The sequence below is a fragment of the Gopherus evgoodei genome, chromosome 13, assembly GCF_007399415.2.
Source record: "Gopherus evgoodei ecotype Sinaloan lineage chromosome 13, rGopEvg1_v1.p, whole genome shotgun sequence".
Taxonomy (NCBI): domain Eukaryota; kingdom Metazoa; phylum Chordata; order Testudines; family Testudinidae; genus Gopherus; species Gopherus evgoodei.
The window spans coordinates 7,574,794-7,592,717 of NC_044334.1; the positions used below are offsets into that span (position 1 = coordinate 7,574,794).

Consider the following 17,924-nt stretch of genomic DNA (forward strand, 5'->3'; position numbering starts at 1 on the left):
AAAGGTTTTCAAAACTCATCATTCACAGCACTTGCTGTCACTATTCAATAGTTAGGCTACATACCAAAGAGAATGATCTAAGGTGAGAAAACTAACAGACACATGTTCACACTTTCCTACCTACAACCACTCTGAACCATTTTATGACTGGGCTCCAGACATCAGGTTTCTTGTGCCACATAAACCTTGCTTTAGAGAGAAAAAAGTATTGCAATGCATGGTACTAACACAGCTGGAAGCTATAAGAGCAGCTCTGATTAGGGGCATCTGAATGAGTCATTTGAAGTAAAAACCCTCAGCTGAGCAGCTGCCAATTTAAAACATACACCATATGCCTCCCACACACACTCATCAGCTTTTAAACACACGCCTTTTTGCTTTACTTCAGATTACAAGTATTAAATGCTCCCTTATGATCTTCACAACTAGGGTCTGACATACAATTAAGAGACTTGTATCAGCCCACCTTTGTTAACCTTCAGAAGCAGCACAGATTTTGAGGTTTATTGCAGAGAAAAGAAGAAATGGACAGATTGCAAAATGAACAGTTTGTTTTCTAGTTTCCTTCTGTAAAGAATTAACAACATGAAAGGAGTTGAAACCTATCACCATCCACTGCCAAATGACAAACAGCTGAAATCTTCATGAAGTAGATTAGAGCCAGGAAGGGTACTGATCACAAATCTCAGAGAGCAGCTACCTAAATAGGATTTTAGTTTAAATGTAGCCCATTTGGATTGCACAGTTTAGTGAAATGAGATAATAAACCAACAGACTTCTTAATTAAGACCATCAATAATAGGGCAGTAAGGCAGGCTACCTGCTTGCTTATTTTTCAATTACTTTAGTGCAATTCAATTGACACTAGAGAAAAGCTAGTGGTTTCCCCCACCCTCAAACACATCTAAAAGACTGGAAAGAGGAGACTATCCATTCTGGGTAGCTGTCTGGCTATGAACAGGAAGAAGCTATCCAGACTCTGTAATGCTTACACATGCTAAACATCCCAAAGTCAACAGGCTACAATGTGTTTAGGATTAAACGTCCTCTCCTTTTAATATGTATTTTTATGTATGCTTTTGGGAACGAAGATATTTCATGTATTTTATTTGTGTATGTGCTATGCTACTATAGTTAGTGAAAAGCTTGTTTTCTTTTGTGTCAAGTATTTGCTCTAGATATCAAAAAGTTCCAGTACAAAAACCAGTCAACTTCTGCTTCAGCTGCTATGACAGCATTGAACAGTACAATAGACTTGAGAAGCCACAGGCAGAATTACAAGGCTATGCATGACCATGGACTGAAGACAATATGAACTACAGCACCATCAGAAAGCGTAATAAAGACATATGTTTTAGCAAGAAGCAAGTAAATCAAGAATGAAACACTAGGACAAGGGTAGTTCTTTTGCAAAATCTAAGTGCCACAGAAATAGTTTTGTATGGATTTCTGGTTTCTGGGAAAGCTTTACTTTTAAAAAGAGATGCCCACTGTGGACAATTTCTACTGTGGACAATTCAGTATCGTTTTAGCAGGTGATAGCACGAGATTCTATTTTCAATAGGTTAAGCTATATTTTAACTGTAAAATATAAAGAAAGCCAAGACAGCCATTCTAATTTAAAATTTCTACTAGTGATGCAATGGAGAAGTTTAAAAAAATAATTAACTGACAGAGCCATGCACTGGATGTGAAGTGGCTTTGTGTCACTGCTGTTGTAAGGCCTTCGCGAACTTACTTAAATAAAACTGAACTCTATTTAGAAGTAAATGTTCACATACAGGTTAAGTGATTATAGGGCTTTGTAGGGATTGGGGAAATTACTATAATTCTAACATTGCACTATTCTTTGCACATAAAAACTGATTAGTTACAAAGCATCCTATAAGTCAAGGATGCCGGAGATACAAATTCCACCTTGCAATGCCTTATATCAAACAGGTTAATTGGCTGAAGAGAGGGGAAAAATTGCTCCCTTCGAATATGTACAAGTGACTCCCACAAACATTCAAGCATTAACCCTGACAAAAGAAAAGCCTTTCACAAAGGAATAAAAAAAAAAAAAAAAAAAAACCAAAAAACTTGTATTTACATCTATAGCTAAGGATCAAGACTACTTAGTTTTGGACTCAATTTTGACATTTTAGGCACTAGCAATAGGTATATTGCATGAAATGCTTTATACTCAAGATTCTAGCTTTAGCAAGAAAAGACTAAGTCAGTCACTCTTATAAATCTCCAGCATGGTTCAGCTCAATCTTATAACTGATAAATAGGAAGCATCACAAAATTGACAGAACTGTGATGTAGAGAACCATTAAATGGTTTCAGAGTCGGTTGTTTTTATAAAGTCCACTTTGTTAATACAAAAATTGCAGGTGATGTCCTTCCTTCAGAAAACAATGGATCTCAGGGCACATTCAAAGAACTGAAACCCATATCAGTTTAAGTAAAATCTTCACTGCATGCCAAACCATTGTTCTTGATCTGCCCACTGTGCTGCTTCACTATCACTGCCCTCCAAATCCCCTTCTTCTCCACTTCCCTCCATGTCATCCACATCCTCTTCCTGGGTTGCATCTGTTGGACTCTCCTCTTTTTCCATTTTCTGCATTCCTTCTAAAGACTTCTGATCATTGGGATCCAAACTGGGGGAGAAAAAAGGGTTACTCAAACTTAAGGTAGTCAACATTAGAAATATGTCTAATCAAAACATCTCCATCTTGCTTCCCCCACTTCCTGTTTACTGCTACTGATATTTAAACTCAAAGATGTTGCAACTTTACCTCGGACTGCTGTTATAACCATTTGACAAAAGATGGAAGAGCACGATTAACACCAATTACATCATCTATATACAAATTCCTAACCGTTGAGAATGCACTTGTCTGAACACTATGAACCTCCCAATGAAGCTTACACAATTCTTCTAGGCAATACTAACTAAAGCAACAGAAGACAGATTAATGCAATTTAAGCGACTAGCACTAAAAACACTGTTCCTGCACCTCCATCGAGGCAAAAATAGCCAACCTACCTGACCCTACAGTTTATAAGGTTTGTGGGTATAACAAGGTGTTGCATTCAAGATAGGTATTTAACTTTTAATAATGCAGAGAACATAAGATTTTTTTATTAGGAAATATGGCATCTTATTCTGAAACATGCTAAATTTTACCCAAGTTTGAAATAATTCTTTTCTATTTGAGTCTGAGGGACTCAATTTTATTGTAAGAAGAAATGTTGATTCAGTTGAACATCAAAACCTTTCTGTTTGAATTTAGTTAATCCCTTAAATTTATACAGCACCTTCCAGCCTAAAGGTGGAACCCAAGGTGCTTGACAGAGTATAGAACAGTTTAAGAAATTATAAACAAATCCATGCCTTAATCCTTCTTATTGGTCTAGCAATTGACTGCCTGGTAACATACTTAACATTAACACAAGTTTACAATTGTAAATTTTTGTCTTTGAGACTCTGAATTGGGAATTGCAGTACATAAAGAGTAAGACATGGTCTACATTAGAAAAATTAAGCTATTTTAACTACATCCTTAGGGGTGTGAAAAATCCACATCCCTAAGCAGCATAGTTAAGCTGATCTAACCTGCTGTGTATACAGTGCTAGGCTGATGGAAGAACCCCTCACATCAGCATAGCTACTGTCTACACTGAAGTGCTACAATAGTACAGCTAGAGCAGTATAGTTGTACCACTGTAGCACTTCAAGTGTAGACAATCCCAAATTCACACAGAGAGAGAGAGAGAGAGAGAGAGAGGACAAGACCCAACCAAACAACCCTGCTGCCCCCCTCATAACTGACTGAAGATGTACTACTAAGCCATCTTACACCAGCCATGTTATTCTTAATTTCTAAGAAGCATACAGAAAACCCAAGGGTCTACAAGTTTTACCTTAGGGCAATACTGTACTGGTCCATGGCTTCTTGATATTCACTGACTGCTACAAGAAAGTCACCTAGTATTCGATGCAGAACACAGTCACTCTGATTGGCAAGTGCATTCCTCAACAAAGCTATTCCATCTTCATATTTCTGTTCTCTACCTGTTGACATGCAGAGCTACAGTTCCATTAATGGTTTAGATATATATTCTTCAAGTTATTTTGTGGATGATCTAAAACACTATCACAATCCTCTTCTTTATTCCTAAAACCATCTGCAGTTGGTGATAATTAAATCTTCTGAAAATGTAGTTCTTGCTCCAAGTGTTATATTTTTAACCAAAATCAATGCATACATGATTCTCTCAAATAATTAGTAAGTTATAATTTCTTCCATCTGAAGTATTACTATAGTGCCAATCACTGTAATAGATAAGCAATTCATATCTTATGGCATCCTGTAATTTTTCTTTTACACAGAACTGCTTAGTCTTCGGCTGTAACATTTGTATAGTGTTTTTCATATTAGTGACTTTGTGGAACACTCACTTTCATGAAAGATATGATTCAAATAAACTGGACAAGGAAGAGACATCTCAAAGAAAAGAAACTTACTAAGAAGCTCTGCTTTTTTTACCACTGCTTTAATGTAATCCGGTCTCTGTGTCAGTGCTTTATCTAATAAGGTTTTCGCCTTCTCTTGTGTGACTGGATCTTCAAGACAGACTGTTGCTAACAGAGTAAGCGTCTGTGCATTTGCTCCCAGGGTTTTGTACACATTGTTAGCCATAACCATTGCTTCACGGATACTGTTGGATGCCAGATAACAATCAATGAGGCCTGAAGACCAAAAAGATGATGTTACTGTGCATTAATATTTACATACTGGCATACTAACAGTCTGTTTACAGACACTGTATCAGAGTTTCATAGTATGCTTCTCAATACATCAAATTCAGCTATTTTTGTTTAACAAGCATGCATTTAATGTCTAATATTTCCCCCTCTTCTCCCGATTTCCAGCTTTATTTAGTGGGTTTTTCAATATCATTATGCTACTAGGTAGTAAGCAATGTTACTTCACCTGCAGGGAACTCTGGGAGGCAACTTATACTCTTCCTATACCATGACACCATCATACACTGAAGCCCTATCTAAACTGTATATGAGAGTCATTGGACTTTACTTGCCTTCATAACAGTCAAGCCTGCAAGGTGAAAGGCGTATTGCTTCTCGGAAATGTATAATTGCCTCCTGTACTCGTCCCATATTTCTAAGAGCAGCCCCTTTCAGCAGCAAAGCTTGAACACTATTACTATTCAGCTGAATAGCTTTGGCTCCTAAATACAAGGCACGGGAGTATCGCTTACTGTAGAAACTGTGACACCTACAAAAAGAAGAGCAATGGTGATAAGTGTGCACTACCAAGAGTCATTCATGGAAAGCTGAAAAGAAAAGCAACTGATGGATTTATAGCATGCAGTTACTTAAAAAGATATTAACAAAATATGATGCAACAAAATATTAATAAAACTGGTGATTCAGGTACTAGTTACAGCAACATTAGTTATCTGATAGACCCAACAACTCCAAAGTGTTTAAATACAGTCAGAAAAGGATTGAAAGACTTAATATGTATCTAATAAGACATTTTAAAGTTAGACCAAGAATTAAATGTTTAAGTAGAACAGCAGACTCACAGGATAAGTACAGCTTCCAAACTAATGATACCTGAACACATTGCCACAAACACATTCAAGCTCCTAAGACAAGTTAGCTAAGGAGCCACGGGATGCAAGGAAGTAAATGGAAGTTACCCTGACACCACCCATGGTTCTGCATGCTGATCAGAAATATTGAAAAGACGGCAGCCCAAGTTCTCCACATCCTCCAGTCGACCGTCACGTGCCAGTAAGTAACCATATACGTCCATTCCTAAGAATGAAATACTTTGGGATCAGTTATATTATTGCTGAACTTCTAACTATAACACTTAAAAGCTTTATGAAGATTTAAGGTCACAATGGAACTTGACCATAAGGGCCAGTGATTTCACAGCACTTGTACAATCTAGGAGTAGCTAGGATACATGCTTTGGGACTAAATTTGAGCACCAGACTCTGCACTTTCACCTTAAAGGTGGAGGAGGTATCAAGAAAACAAAACAAAAACAAAACAAAACAGGTATAAAATGAGCGCATGAAGAATTCTAGATAGTTCATTCAGAAGGAAAAACAGAACACTCAAGCTTCTTAAACTAAATTTGTTAGTACTATGTTCCTCTATGGAGAGCCTGATGTACAGCTCTACTAACTTCTAGAAGTACTGTAATTATTAATGAGGTGTAAGAAACACCCACTTTATACTATGACTGCCTCCAACTGCTTCTGGGTATGGACAGAAACTATGCACCTGCTATGCTGATAAATAATTATGCAGCTGTTCTAAGCCTATAGTGGAATGTGAACTGGATGCACCTGCTGTGCTCGTGTCATTCAAGGGGTTAGCATGCTAGGCCAACTTCGAGAATTTACAATTACTTACCTTTTATCAGATAAGGATCCAGCATTTGTGCCTGCTCAAATTTCAGAATCGAGTTATTATTATCTCCAGCTCGGAAGTACAGGTCTGCTAAGCTACCCAATAGATCCACATTATCCCTCAGTAGAGACTTTTTTTCTAATGAGCTTTAAGAGAAAAGAAATGCCATTTAAACTAGCACCTTGTTACGTACTGTTTGAATGCTAAAACGCTTTGGAACCTGTAAATTTTCTCTCAAATACAATTGTAAAATTATGATTTTAAGTGTCATTCATTTAAAGACCTACAGTTACAGTTACCACAAGACCTGGTATCACCCATATTGTTACCTGACGCTCTCTCTTTACTGAGTGAGCGCACACCCACCATTTGAACACTCATTCAAAAAAACTACTTGATGACATACATACAACTTACATTGTTACTTGAAGGCTGCCAAACTTGGGGGGGGGGGGGGGGGGGGGAAGGGAAGAAGAGAGACAGTTCTTAAGCAAGGACTCTCTACTGAAGATATCTTGCTGCCAGCCCCCGAGTTTGATGCCAGGAATAAATAGCTGCACCCTAGATAACCTTCCCTGGCATGATAAACTGGGCGGGGTGTGCGTGTCTCCAATACTGACCTCTTAGAGCCATGCAGGGCTTTACAGATAACCACCAGCAACTTGAGGTGCATCCACAAACAAGGCAGCCAGTTCACACCATTAACCCCAAGCAATGATCATTTAGGACAGGGGTTCTCAAATGGGGGGTCGGGACCCCTCAGGGGGTTGTGAGGTTATTACATGGGGGGTCGTGAGCTGTCAGCCTCCACCCCCAAACCCGCTTTGCCTCCAGCATTTAGAATGGTGTTAAATATATAAAAATGGGTTTTTAATTTAGAAGGTGGCGGGCCGCACTCAGAAGCTTGCTATGTGAAAGGGGTCACCAGTACAAAAGTTGAGAACCACTGGTTTAGGAGAAAGGCACTAGGAATCTACACCAGCTGGACTTCAAACACACCTTCAATTAAAGCACAATGCAATAGACATCCAAAAGGAAATATGTTTTTTTAAACTTCATGCCCTAGTTAGGTTTACCTGCATTGACTGAAACATGTAGCTTTTATAAGAGCATCTGGGCAAAGAAATTGCACTAACAGCACAGCATCATTAAGGGGTTCTCAGTTTCCATTCATGTTCTAGAAATGTGCAGTTAAGTCACAAAAAGTTTAAACTAGTTTCCCGCAGTCAGTTTTCAAAAGTAGCTGCATCGCTGTTTTCAGTTACAAAAAGATTGTAATTTAAGAAGTTAATTTACAGAATTGAAAAGAAGAACAATTTTGAATTTTAAAGTTAAGCACTCTAGTCTAAGGAGATACAAGGTACCTTCTCTTCCCCATGAAAGAGTGTATAGCCTTTGCAGAACTATTTACTTTAATTGAGGCTTTCTTCACTGAATACCCAGATCTTGCAAAGATCTCAGATATTATTTAATCTATATGCACTGAATCTTAGGTACAATCCAAGACCAGTAAGGAAAAATGTCCTGATTTTTTATAGTTTGTCAGAACAAAAATGGATAGCAAGTCTAAAAATATTGTTACGCTTTCTTTTTCAAAAGTTTTCCAAATCAAGACTTTTCTCCAAATCAGGAAAAAACAAACAAACTTATGTTCAGCATCTGACAAAAATCCAAGCAATGCTTACAGATCAACTGCAAGGTCCTCAACAGCACAAAATAGGCATCATGCTGTGCCAAGCAGCATGTTTAAATCTGTCACAGCACTGTGAAGTTGTGACTCAAGAATAGTAATTTAATTCACCTTGATTCTTACCAGATGGTGTTGATTGCTCTAGTATTATCTCCAGTGTGCACAAATGCATACGCTTTGATCCACACTGAAAGCCAGTCCAAGTTAGGGATGCTCTGAATAACATTCATCGTCATGGAAGCCACTTCTGCCCCTTTTACTGAAAGTGACAGCAAACCTATTCAGAAAAATACACTAGTCAAATCCAAGCATCCAAAACAGTTTGTCGTACAAATTTGTTAAAATGTCTAAATGCTCCTGTACAACTTGTAGACTGCATGCAGCCTGTACAACTTGTAGATTGCATGCAGCCTGTACTGCATGCAAATTAGCTAGTTTACTAATATGTTTTACACATCTCATATTTTAGTGATAATATTGCTTGATGTAATTTTTAATATTAGATACTTGGTAGGGAAAAAGTCTCTACCTAGGATGGCATCGAGTGCTAATGGACACTGTCTCAGCACTTCTTTGTAACTGGTAACAGATGAGCGTTCTTGACCTGCCTTCTTGTACAAATTTGCCAACATCATGTTAATCTGTAATCAAAAAAATCTGATTGTGAGAACAAGCCAATCAAGAGTTATGAAAAGCAGAGTTCCTCACCAAAAAGTCATGTTTTCATTATCAAGTATAGCCCCATCTTCCCAGCTCTCTGGACAGAGAATAGTTATGCTTCTTAAGTCACCAACTCGTATAAAATGAGAAGTGTTTCTCATTTCTGATTCATAATACAGAAAAATGGAGATATTCTAATATTATACACTAGTGTAGTACCTCTGGGAATCACAAGAGTGTTTTCTGAACATTCATTCAAAAGATGGGCAAGTGTTTACATAAGTAGAAGTGATGTCTGCAAAGGCCTATATATTACATTATTGCTTTCTTTTATTTGCTCTCTCTGAATACCAATGCAAGGCCAGGGCTACATTGGCGCTTTACAGCGCTGCAAATTTCACGCTCAGGGATGTGAAAAAAACATCCCCCTGGGCATTGCAAGATACAGCGCTGTAAAGCCTCAGTGTAAACAGTGCCGCAGTACTGGGAGTGCAGCTCCCAGCGCTGCAAGCTACACCCGTAGAGGATGTGGAGTACGTGCAGCGCTGGGAGAGCTCTCTCCCAGTGCTGGCGCTGTGACCACACTCGAAACTTCAAAGCGCTGCCGCAAGTGTAGCCATACCCCAAGTCTACCAAAGCAACTGTATTTCGAAGGTGGAGAGTAGCTTTGCATTTAAATTCTGACTGAATTCACAGCTCACGAAAGGGCAGAAATGGCTTGAGGAAGCTTCCCTCGCCTCCCAATGCAGCTAGTTGCTATAGTGCTTAAGCATTTTTGGTTTATTGGCTTGCAGGGGTAGAAGGCTGCTTTTCCTTTCCTCAATTTTCTTCCTTTTCTGTACAGCAAGCCTTGCATAAGGGAGAACACCTTATGGTTACCACTCACTGGCTCAGATGGGATGCTGCTAACATGTAAATTGTTATGCATGAGGTGTAAATGGCCTAAGAGATTATCTAGATGACAGAACCAGCAAGCAAAGTCTCAGTATTATCAGTGAAAAATACTAAGTGTCCTAAACATTTAGCACCATGACATGTTTCAGAGTGGTAGCCGTGTTAGTCTGTATCAGCAAAAACAACCACTAGAGACTAACATATTTATTTGAGCATAAGCTTTCATGGGATAAAACCCACTTCATCAGATGAATGTAGTGGAAAATACAGTAAGCAGAAGATATATATACACAGTACATGAAAAGATAGGAGTTGCCTTACCAAGTGGGGGGGTCAATTCTAACGAGCAGCAAAGAATCCTGTGGCACCTTATAGACTAACAGACATTTTGGAGCATGAGCTTTCGTGGGTGAATACCCACTTCCTCAGATGCAACTTCACCCATGAAAGCTCATGCTCCAAAATGTCTGTTAGTCTATAAGGTGCCACAGGACTCTTTGCTGCTTTTACAGATCCAGACTAACACGGCTACCCCTCTGATACTTAATTCTAACGAGATAATTCAATTAAAGTGGAAGTGGGCTATTATCAACAGGAGGGAAAAAAAATAACTTCTGTAATAGTAATCGGGGTAGCCCATTTCAAACAGTTGAAAAGAAGGTGTGAGTAACAGTAAGGGGAAATTAGTTTTTGTAGTGACCATCCACTCCCAGTTTGCAGTTTAACTCCAGTTCTGCAGTTACTCACTGGAGTTTTGAAGTTTTTTTGTTGAAGAATTGCCACTTTTAGGTGGTGTGTAGTTGCCGGTTATATTTGCTTCAGCTTGGGGGGCTGTCTGGCAGCCAAGCTTTAAAATACAACTGCATTTGCTCCAACCCCTCAGACAAACACCTAAAAGATCTCCATCAAGCATTATTAAAACTACAATACCCACCTGGTGAAGTGAAGAAACAGACTGACAGAGCCAGAAAGGTACCCAAAAGTCACCTACTACAGGACAGGCCCAACAAAGAAAGTAACAGAATGCTGCTAGCCATCACCTTCAGCCCCCAACTAAAACTTCTCCAGCGCATCATCAAGGAGCTACAACCTATCCTGAAGGATGATCCCTCACTCTCACAGACCTTGGGAGACAGGCCAGTCCTCGCTTACAGACAGCTCCCCAACCTGAAGCAAATACTCACCAGCAACTACACACCACACAACAAAAACACTAACCCAGGAACCTATCCCTGCAACAAAACCCACTGTCAACTCTGTCCGCATATCTATTCAAGGGACGCCATCATAGGACCCAACCACATCAGCCACACCATCGGGGCTCGTTCACCTGCACATCTACCAATGTGATATATGCCTTCATGTGCCAGCAATGCCCCTCTGCCATGTATGTTGACCAACCCGGACAGTCTCTACGCAAAAGAATAAATAGACACAAATCAGACGTCAAGAATTATAACATTGAAAAACCAGTCTGAGAACACTTCAATCTCCCTGGACACTCAGTAACAGACTTAAAAGTGGCAATTCTTCAACAAAAAAAACTTCAAAAAACAGACTTCAATGAGAAACTGCAGAATTGGAATTAATTTGGAAACTGGACACCATCAAATGTGTTAGTCTCTAAGGTGCCACAAGTACTCCTCATTGAATTAGCACTATGTAAGTCATCAAAAAGTGTGAGAAGAATCTTAAGGAAGAAAAGTTTCAGAGTAGCAGCCGTGTTAGTCTGTATCTGCAAAAAGAACAGGAGTACTTGTGGCACCTTAGAGACTAACACATTTATTTGAGCATAAGCTTTTGTGGGCTACAGTCCACTTCATCGGATGCATGCAGTGGAAAATACAGTAGGTAGATAGATATATATATATATACACACAGAGAACATGAAACAATGGGTTTTACCATAAACACTAAGGAGAGTGATCAGTTCAGGTGAGCTACTATCAGCAGGAGAGAAAAAGAATAGCTTGTAGTGGTAGAGTGACAATACAAGATGACAACATTTCATTTCCTATTAACTTCTTTTTCCCCCCGTTTTCAAGAACTGTCCATTGCTTTACTACCTCTGGTGGTAGCACTGGTGGGAGTATTAACATAGTCCGAGCTAAGGCATTTTTACCACTTTTGTCTAGAGCAGCAATTACTCTTTCCCAGAATTGTAAAAACTAGTTATACTATCCTCCAAAAACCTCAGAGGCGTCAGCTGCGGAGAGTAGAATTTTGCATAGCTAATAGAGACTTCAATCCTAAATAGGTTAAGCATACATGCTCTCAATAGCTTATCAGCACATGTCAAGGTGTCTATTGTTCCTCACACTTAGCCCTCGTCCAGACTACCCCGCCGTATCGGCGGGTTAAAATCGATTGCTCGGGGATCGATATATCGCGTCTAATCTAGATGCGATATATCGATCCCCGAGCGCGCTTATATCGATTCCGGAACTCCATCAACCTGAACGGAGTTCCGGAATCAACACGGAGAGCCGCGGACATCGGTCCCACGCCGTCTGGACGGGTGAGTACTCCGATCTTAGATATTCGACTTCAGCTACGTTATTCACGTAGCTGAAGTTGTGTATCTAAGATCGATTTCCCCCCACTAGTCTGGACAAGCCCATAGAGAAGATTTTGTAATTCCCACTAGCATTAACAAAATTACCCAGGTAATTTTCACAAGAATTACCTGTTAAAGACATCCAAAAACATTTAGCTCCCATTAGTTTGGTGAACTCTTTCAAACAAAGAAATTCCATATAGAGATTACCTGGTTTTAAAGAAGACATGCTTACTAAACTCAGATAATTTATAAGTGTTTAGCCAGTGTTTCCAGATAACTCATTTAAATATTGGAAGCACAAATGCCAAGGTTTAATCTCTTTACCTCTATATGATACAACTTAATTCTTGAGCAAATATGATTATACAACTCCAAAAACATCTAAACTACTGTTTGCCACAAATCAATTCCAGAACCTACCTTGGGGGTTCTCTGTCTTGAAGGAATTCCATCTAGTATAGCAATAGCATCTTTATCTTGCTTCAACATTGTGTAACATTCAGCCATCTTGTATTTCACTTCAATTTCAGATGGCAGACACTAAAATAAAATTGATCACTAAAATGTAATCTCTCTCAAAAGTTGTTCTAACTAATAAAAACAAACAGAGTCTAAATTACTAAAATCTTATGAAAGACTTGTATTTTCATCAACAAAATCAAGATATAAAATGTAAAGGTGACAGTAGTTTGTATTTTTATAATGTAGACTATCTTCTCTTTTGCTAATGAAAACTACAAATTAAACGGGCACTCTCTCTGACATTTGAGACCAACTTAAGTTTTTCACTAGAAAGTAGTGGTCAGACACATTTTCAAAATTAAATAGCCACAAAATTCAAGCTTCTTTGCTGTGTAATTTTACAGTCTACTGCTACAACATTTGATTCACCAATATTTCATTTTACAGGGAGAATAAGAGTTATATGCAGTATGTCACTCTATTTCCAAATACCTGACTTTGTGGAGTGGCTGCAGCATTCCCAGTAGAGGGTCTTACTTTTGAAGTTTTACTTAATGCTTTCTTCTGCTGCAAGGCCATTGTATACTTACTTACAGCATTCCTATATTCCTTGTCATGGAAGAGGGAATCTGCATGATATACAAGAAGCTGGTACTTTTGTGATGGCGAGAATAACTCACTAGAAGAAATTCAAAAAGATATCAACTTAAACTAGCTGATTACATAATAGGAGCAAAACTGCTAAATCCTAATTTTTTAGTATTAGTAATTAAATCCCCTGGCTGTGCCTGAAATCTGGAAGAACTAAGAGTGCAATATTTGTACCCTTAAATGATAAGCCCAACTACAAGCAAGTCCCATCTTAAACACAATAGCCCTAATCAGATCTTTTCTTTGTCAATCATCTGTTAAGACCTTACAACGGTAACTGTTGTTAACCATCCTCTGCAACAGGCAGATCTGAGAGCCAATAACTCAGTTTTAGGACTGTATTTTAATTTTTGTTAGTAACAATTATGGTTCAGGAAGTACACTGAACACAAATAATGCACCATCGCTATGTCCACTATCATCACTGTCAACAGAAGAAGGATATGGGAGGTACAGACTCAGGGCTTGTCTACATCACAAAGTTGCAGCGCTGGTGAGGGGGTTACAGCGCTGCAACTTAGGAGGTGTACACATCTGCAGGGCATCACCAGCGCTGCAACTCCCTGTTTGCAGCGCTGGCCGTACTCCCATTTTGTCTCGGGTGTAGAGGATCCAGCGCTGGTGATCCAGCGCTGGTAATCAAGTGTAGACACTTACCAGCGCTTTTCTTGAGCTCCGTGGAATAAGCAGGTATCCCAGCATACCTGAGGAAGCCTCTCCTTCAAGCAGGTCTCTTTCCCTGCGGTTTGCAGGGGGGTCCGGGGAATGCGAGAGCAAACCGCGGGGAAGCTGGTCTCCTTCCCCGGTTTGCTCTCGCGTTCCCCGAACCCTCGTGCAAGCAGGTCTCCTTCCCTGCGGTTTGCTCTCGCGTTCCCCGAACCCCCGAGCAAGCAGGTCTCCTTCCCTGCGGTTTGCAGGGGGGTTCGGGGACCGCGAGAGCAAACCGCGGGGAAGCTGGTCTCCTTTCCCGGTTTGCTCTCGCGTTCCCCGAACCCCTGTGCAAGCAGGTCTCCTTCCCTGCGGTTTGCTCTCGCGTTCCCCGAACCCCCGAGCAAGCAGGTCTCCTTCCCTGCGGTTTGCAGGGGGGTCCGGGGAATGCGAGAGCAAACCGCGGCGAAGCTGATCTCCTTCCCCGGTTTGCTCTCGCGTTCCCCGAACCCCTGTGCAAGCAGGTCTCCTTCCCTGCGGTTTGCAGGGGGGTTCGGAAAACGCGAGAGCAAACCGCGGCGAAGCTGGTCTCCTTTCCCGGTTTGCTCTCGCGTTCCCCGAACCCCCGAGCAAGCAGGTCTCCTTCCCTGCGGTTTGCAGGGGGGTCCGGGGAATGCGAGAGCAAACCGCGGCGAAGCTGATCTCCTTCCCCGGTTTGCTCTCGCGTTCCCCGAACCCCTGTGCAAGCAGGTCTCCTTCCCTGCGGTTTGCAGGGGGGTTCGGAAAACGCGAGAGCAAACCGCGGCAAAGCTGGTCTCCTTCCCCGGTTTGCTCTCGCGTTCCCCGAACCCCCGAGCAAGCAGGTCTCCTTCCCTGCGGTTTGCAGGGGGGTTCGGGGAACACGAGAGCAAACCGCGGGGAAGCTGGTCTCCTTCCCCGGTTTGCTCTCGCGTTCCCCGAACCCCCCTTTAAGCCGCCCAACAGCGCTGCAGTGTGGCCACATCTAACACCACTTGCAGCGCTGGTTGCTGTAAGTGTGGCCACTCTGCAGCGCTGGCCCTATACAGCTGTAACAACCAGCGCTGCAAAACTGTAGATGTAGACATACCCTCAGTGATGATCCATCAGAAAGCGATGGGCAAGTCACCTCGTCTCTCGACTGCCCCGCCCGGGAAGCTGAAACTCTTAGCACTTACAGGGCTTTGCATACACACACCTCGAAGTGCCTCATCCAGGAGCATATTGCTGGTCCCGTTTTACACACGGGGGAGCTGTGACGGGGAGAGACCTCAAGCAACTGCAGCCCCGATCTGTTACCCCAGGCAGGACCTTCTCCACTGCGGCTCCCGCAGGGCCCCACGAAGCCCTGAGCCCCTTATCTCACCCCCCCCATTCCCCACCGAGAAACGCGCAGGCCCCCTCCCCCCATCACCCCGCAGCCTCCCCCACACCAGGCCCGGAGCGCCCTTGCCTCAGCCCCGGTCTCTCGCCGCCCGCACAGAGCCCCCTGCCGGCGGCACTCACGGGTTGTTGCCGCTCATGGTGAGCAGGAGCCCGCTGAGGAGCCGCACATTGGAGTGGAGCCCGGCAGCCGCCATCTCCCGCACATGCTCCACCACGCTCATCCTGGATGCCGGAGCGGGACGAGGGGCGCCGGCCGGGGATGGGGTCGGAAGAGACAGCGCTTCCTCAGCCCGCTGCGACTCCAAAATGGCGCCACCTAGGGGTCCTCGCAGGCAGGAGTCCATAATGCCTCTCTAGGTGGCCTTCGCTCACGCCTCAGTTTAAAAAACCTCTCCGTTGGGACCCCGTGGAAATCCGCCCAGGTGCCAGCCTCGCCTCTCCTCCACCATTAAAACCGCTGCCGCTGCCGGTGTAGGATACAAAGCGAGGACGTTTTCCAGCAGGCACAATCATGGTCGCCCCCGCAGCTGAAACACTCTACGCATGCGCAGGAGCTGCCTCTGCTAGTCAGCGCTTTGTAGGGAGGTGTTGGCGGGCAGTGGCTGTGGGGCTCAGCAGGTTTTGAAGGAACGGGGCTGGGCTCTGGTACAACATGTTCTGGTGCCTGGGCAGGGGCCTCGCTGTTATGCTATAGAAAGGCAGTGGGTGTTGTAGCAAATGAACCAAAAAGTCACATCACGGTCAATATGCTGCCATGGTTCACACACACGGGTCAGCTTTAATTTTGTCACGAAACACTATCCCTGGTCTGATTCAGGGGTTTTGGCTGGTTTTTCTCACCTTCTGCTCAGTTGTGCATGACTGTGCTCTCTCCTGCTTTTTGTACACAAAGAAAAACACTACAATATTATCAACCTTCTTATGTTCCTTCTGTAGCTACAACTCCCCCTGAAGTCAATGGGGACATGAGCCAGAGCTGTAAGGAGTGTGGGATTAATATGCCACACTTGGATCTGAGATGAAGAAGTTGTTAAGGTAACGTTAATTTTACTCAACATATGGGGGAAATAAATTCAATGTTACCACCTAAGAAAATTATTCAGTAGGAGAACAAATTAGGTGCAGGCATCTCAGATTGTACCACACAAAATATAAAGGGTTTATTTATTTTTAAATGAAGCATGCTTTTCATAATACTCTAACAATAGTATTTTCAAGTTTTTTTGTATTTTTTCCCTTTATACAGTATGGTCTTAATCCTGCAGTCCTTAGATGAACAGTCTCATCAATCAGGACGAGATTTAGGATTAATGCTGAGGCTCCTGAGTCCCTATTAAGGCCTTGCTCCTCAAGCTACAGGTTTAAAATCTTTGTTGTTTGTTTTTTGGTTATTTTTAAATAAATATTCGGGAGAACATCTCTTCTCCCCTTGGAACTAAATTGTTGGGCCTGACCTACCATAGAGGCAGAGCAGCTAAGCTTTGCACAGCTTCAGGTTTGACATTTCATACATAGGCAAAGTTTGACTTATGTATTTGGCGGTGGAGCAGCTCCAGTCAGGCCAATGTGGTCATTCATGGGGGGGCAGCTTCCACGCCTGCCCAAGGCTGCAGTTTGGGGGGTAATGCTCCCCTCTCCCCCCAGACTGCACCCATGATTTCACACTAGTCCAGCAGTTCTCAAACTTCACTGCATCATGACCCGCTTCTGACAACAAAAATTACTACATGACCCTAGCAGGGGGGACTGAAGACTGAGTCCACCTGAGTCCCGCCACCTTGGGGGGCTAGAGGGGGGAGACAAAGCTGAAGCCCAAGGGTTTCTGCCCCAGAGGGTGGGGGGAAGGAGGAAAGGCATGTGATCTGGGTGGTGGGGCTCAGGCCCCAACACCAGCCTTGGCAACCCCATTAAAATGAGGTCATAACCCACTTTGAGGTCTGACCTGCAGTTTGAGAACCCTTGCACCTAGTGTGAACAAGTCTGTATTTCCCCCCATCTTCCACACATACACAGTCAAACCAGGAACGTATGCTCCCCCACTCTAGCCCTCGGAAGCAGTGGGAGGGCAAAGGAGAGCCAAAGAGACTGAAGTGAACCTAGGGTGGTCTGAGGAGGTAGGAGTGTCAGGAGATTGTGAAGCAGAGTCCTCTACTGTTCTCCTGTTTCTCATTAGCTCTCCCTGTCCCCTTCTGAATTCCAACCTATGCTAATGCCCCAACCATTCAGTTCCTTGTGCTGTACCCTCACCCTGCCTTCACTATCCCATAACCTATCCCCCATTCTCTGCCCCTCCCTGTTCTTTCCAGCAGGATACCAAATATAGTCAGCCAGCCAACTCCTCCCCACCACCCACATACCCCATGCTAAGCTTGGAGACCTGCAATTCTTTTGCCACAGCAGCACCCTGGTGGCAAAGAGGAGATCCTTTGAGGGCAGAGGGGATTTCCTGCAGCCCTGCCTGATGTGGGACATTCCAGCACAGATGGAGGAAGAGGCATGTATATATTGAA

General features: G+C 42.6%; 1 protein-coding gene across 6 annotated transcripts; it reads right to left on the minus strand.

Moving 5' to 3' along the window:
- Positions 1 to 351: 351 nt before the first annotated feature.
- ANAPC7 (anaphase promoting complex subunit 7) lies at positions 352 to 15,790 on the minus strand. Of its 6 annotated transcripts, none has more exons than XM_030582959.1 (11): positions 15,535 to 15,790; positions 13,204 to 13,390; positions 12,670 to 12,789; positions 8,665 to 8,776; positions 8,259 to 8,412; positions 6,449 to 6,591; positions 5,722 to 5,839; positions 5,095 to 5,291; positions 4,520 to 4,744; positions 3,916 to 4,066; positions 352 to 2,648 (listed from the first exon to the last, which is right to left on the minus strand). In XM_030582959.1, the coding sequence occupies exons 1-11, from the start codon at positions 15,756 to 15,758 to the stop codon at positions 2,459 to 2,461; spliced, it is 1,821 nt and encodes a 606-aa protein (XP_030438819.1). In that variant the 5' UTR covers positions 15,759 to 15,790; the 3' UTR covers positions 352 to 2,458. The 6 variants fall into 6 exon arrangements, with proteins under 6 accessions (XP_030438819.1, XP_030438824.1, XP_030438825.1 ...); XM_030582964.1 differs by having other exon boundaries at positions 493 to 2,648; positions 13,204 to 13,340; positions 15,535 to 15,586; XM_030582965.1 differs by having other exon boundaries at positions 493 to 2,648; positions 15,482 to 15,535.
- Between the last annotated feature and the right edge of the window lie 2,134 nt (positions 15,791 to 17,924).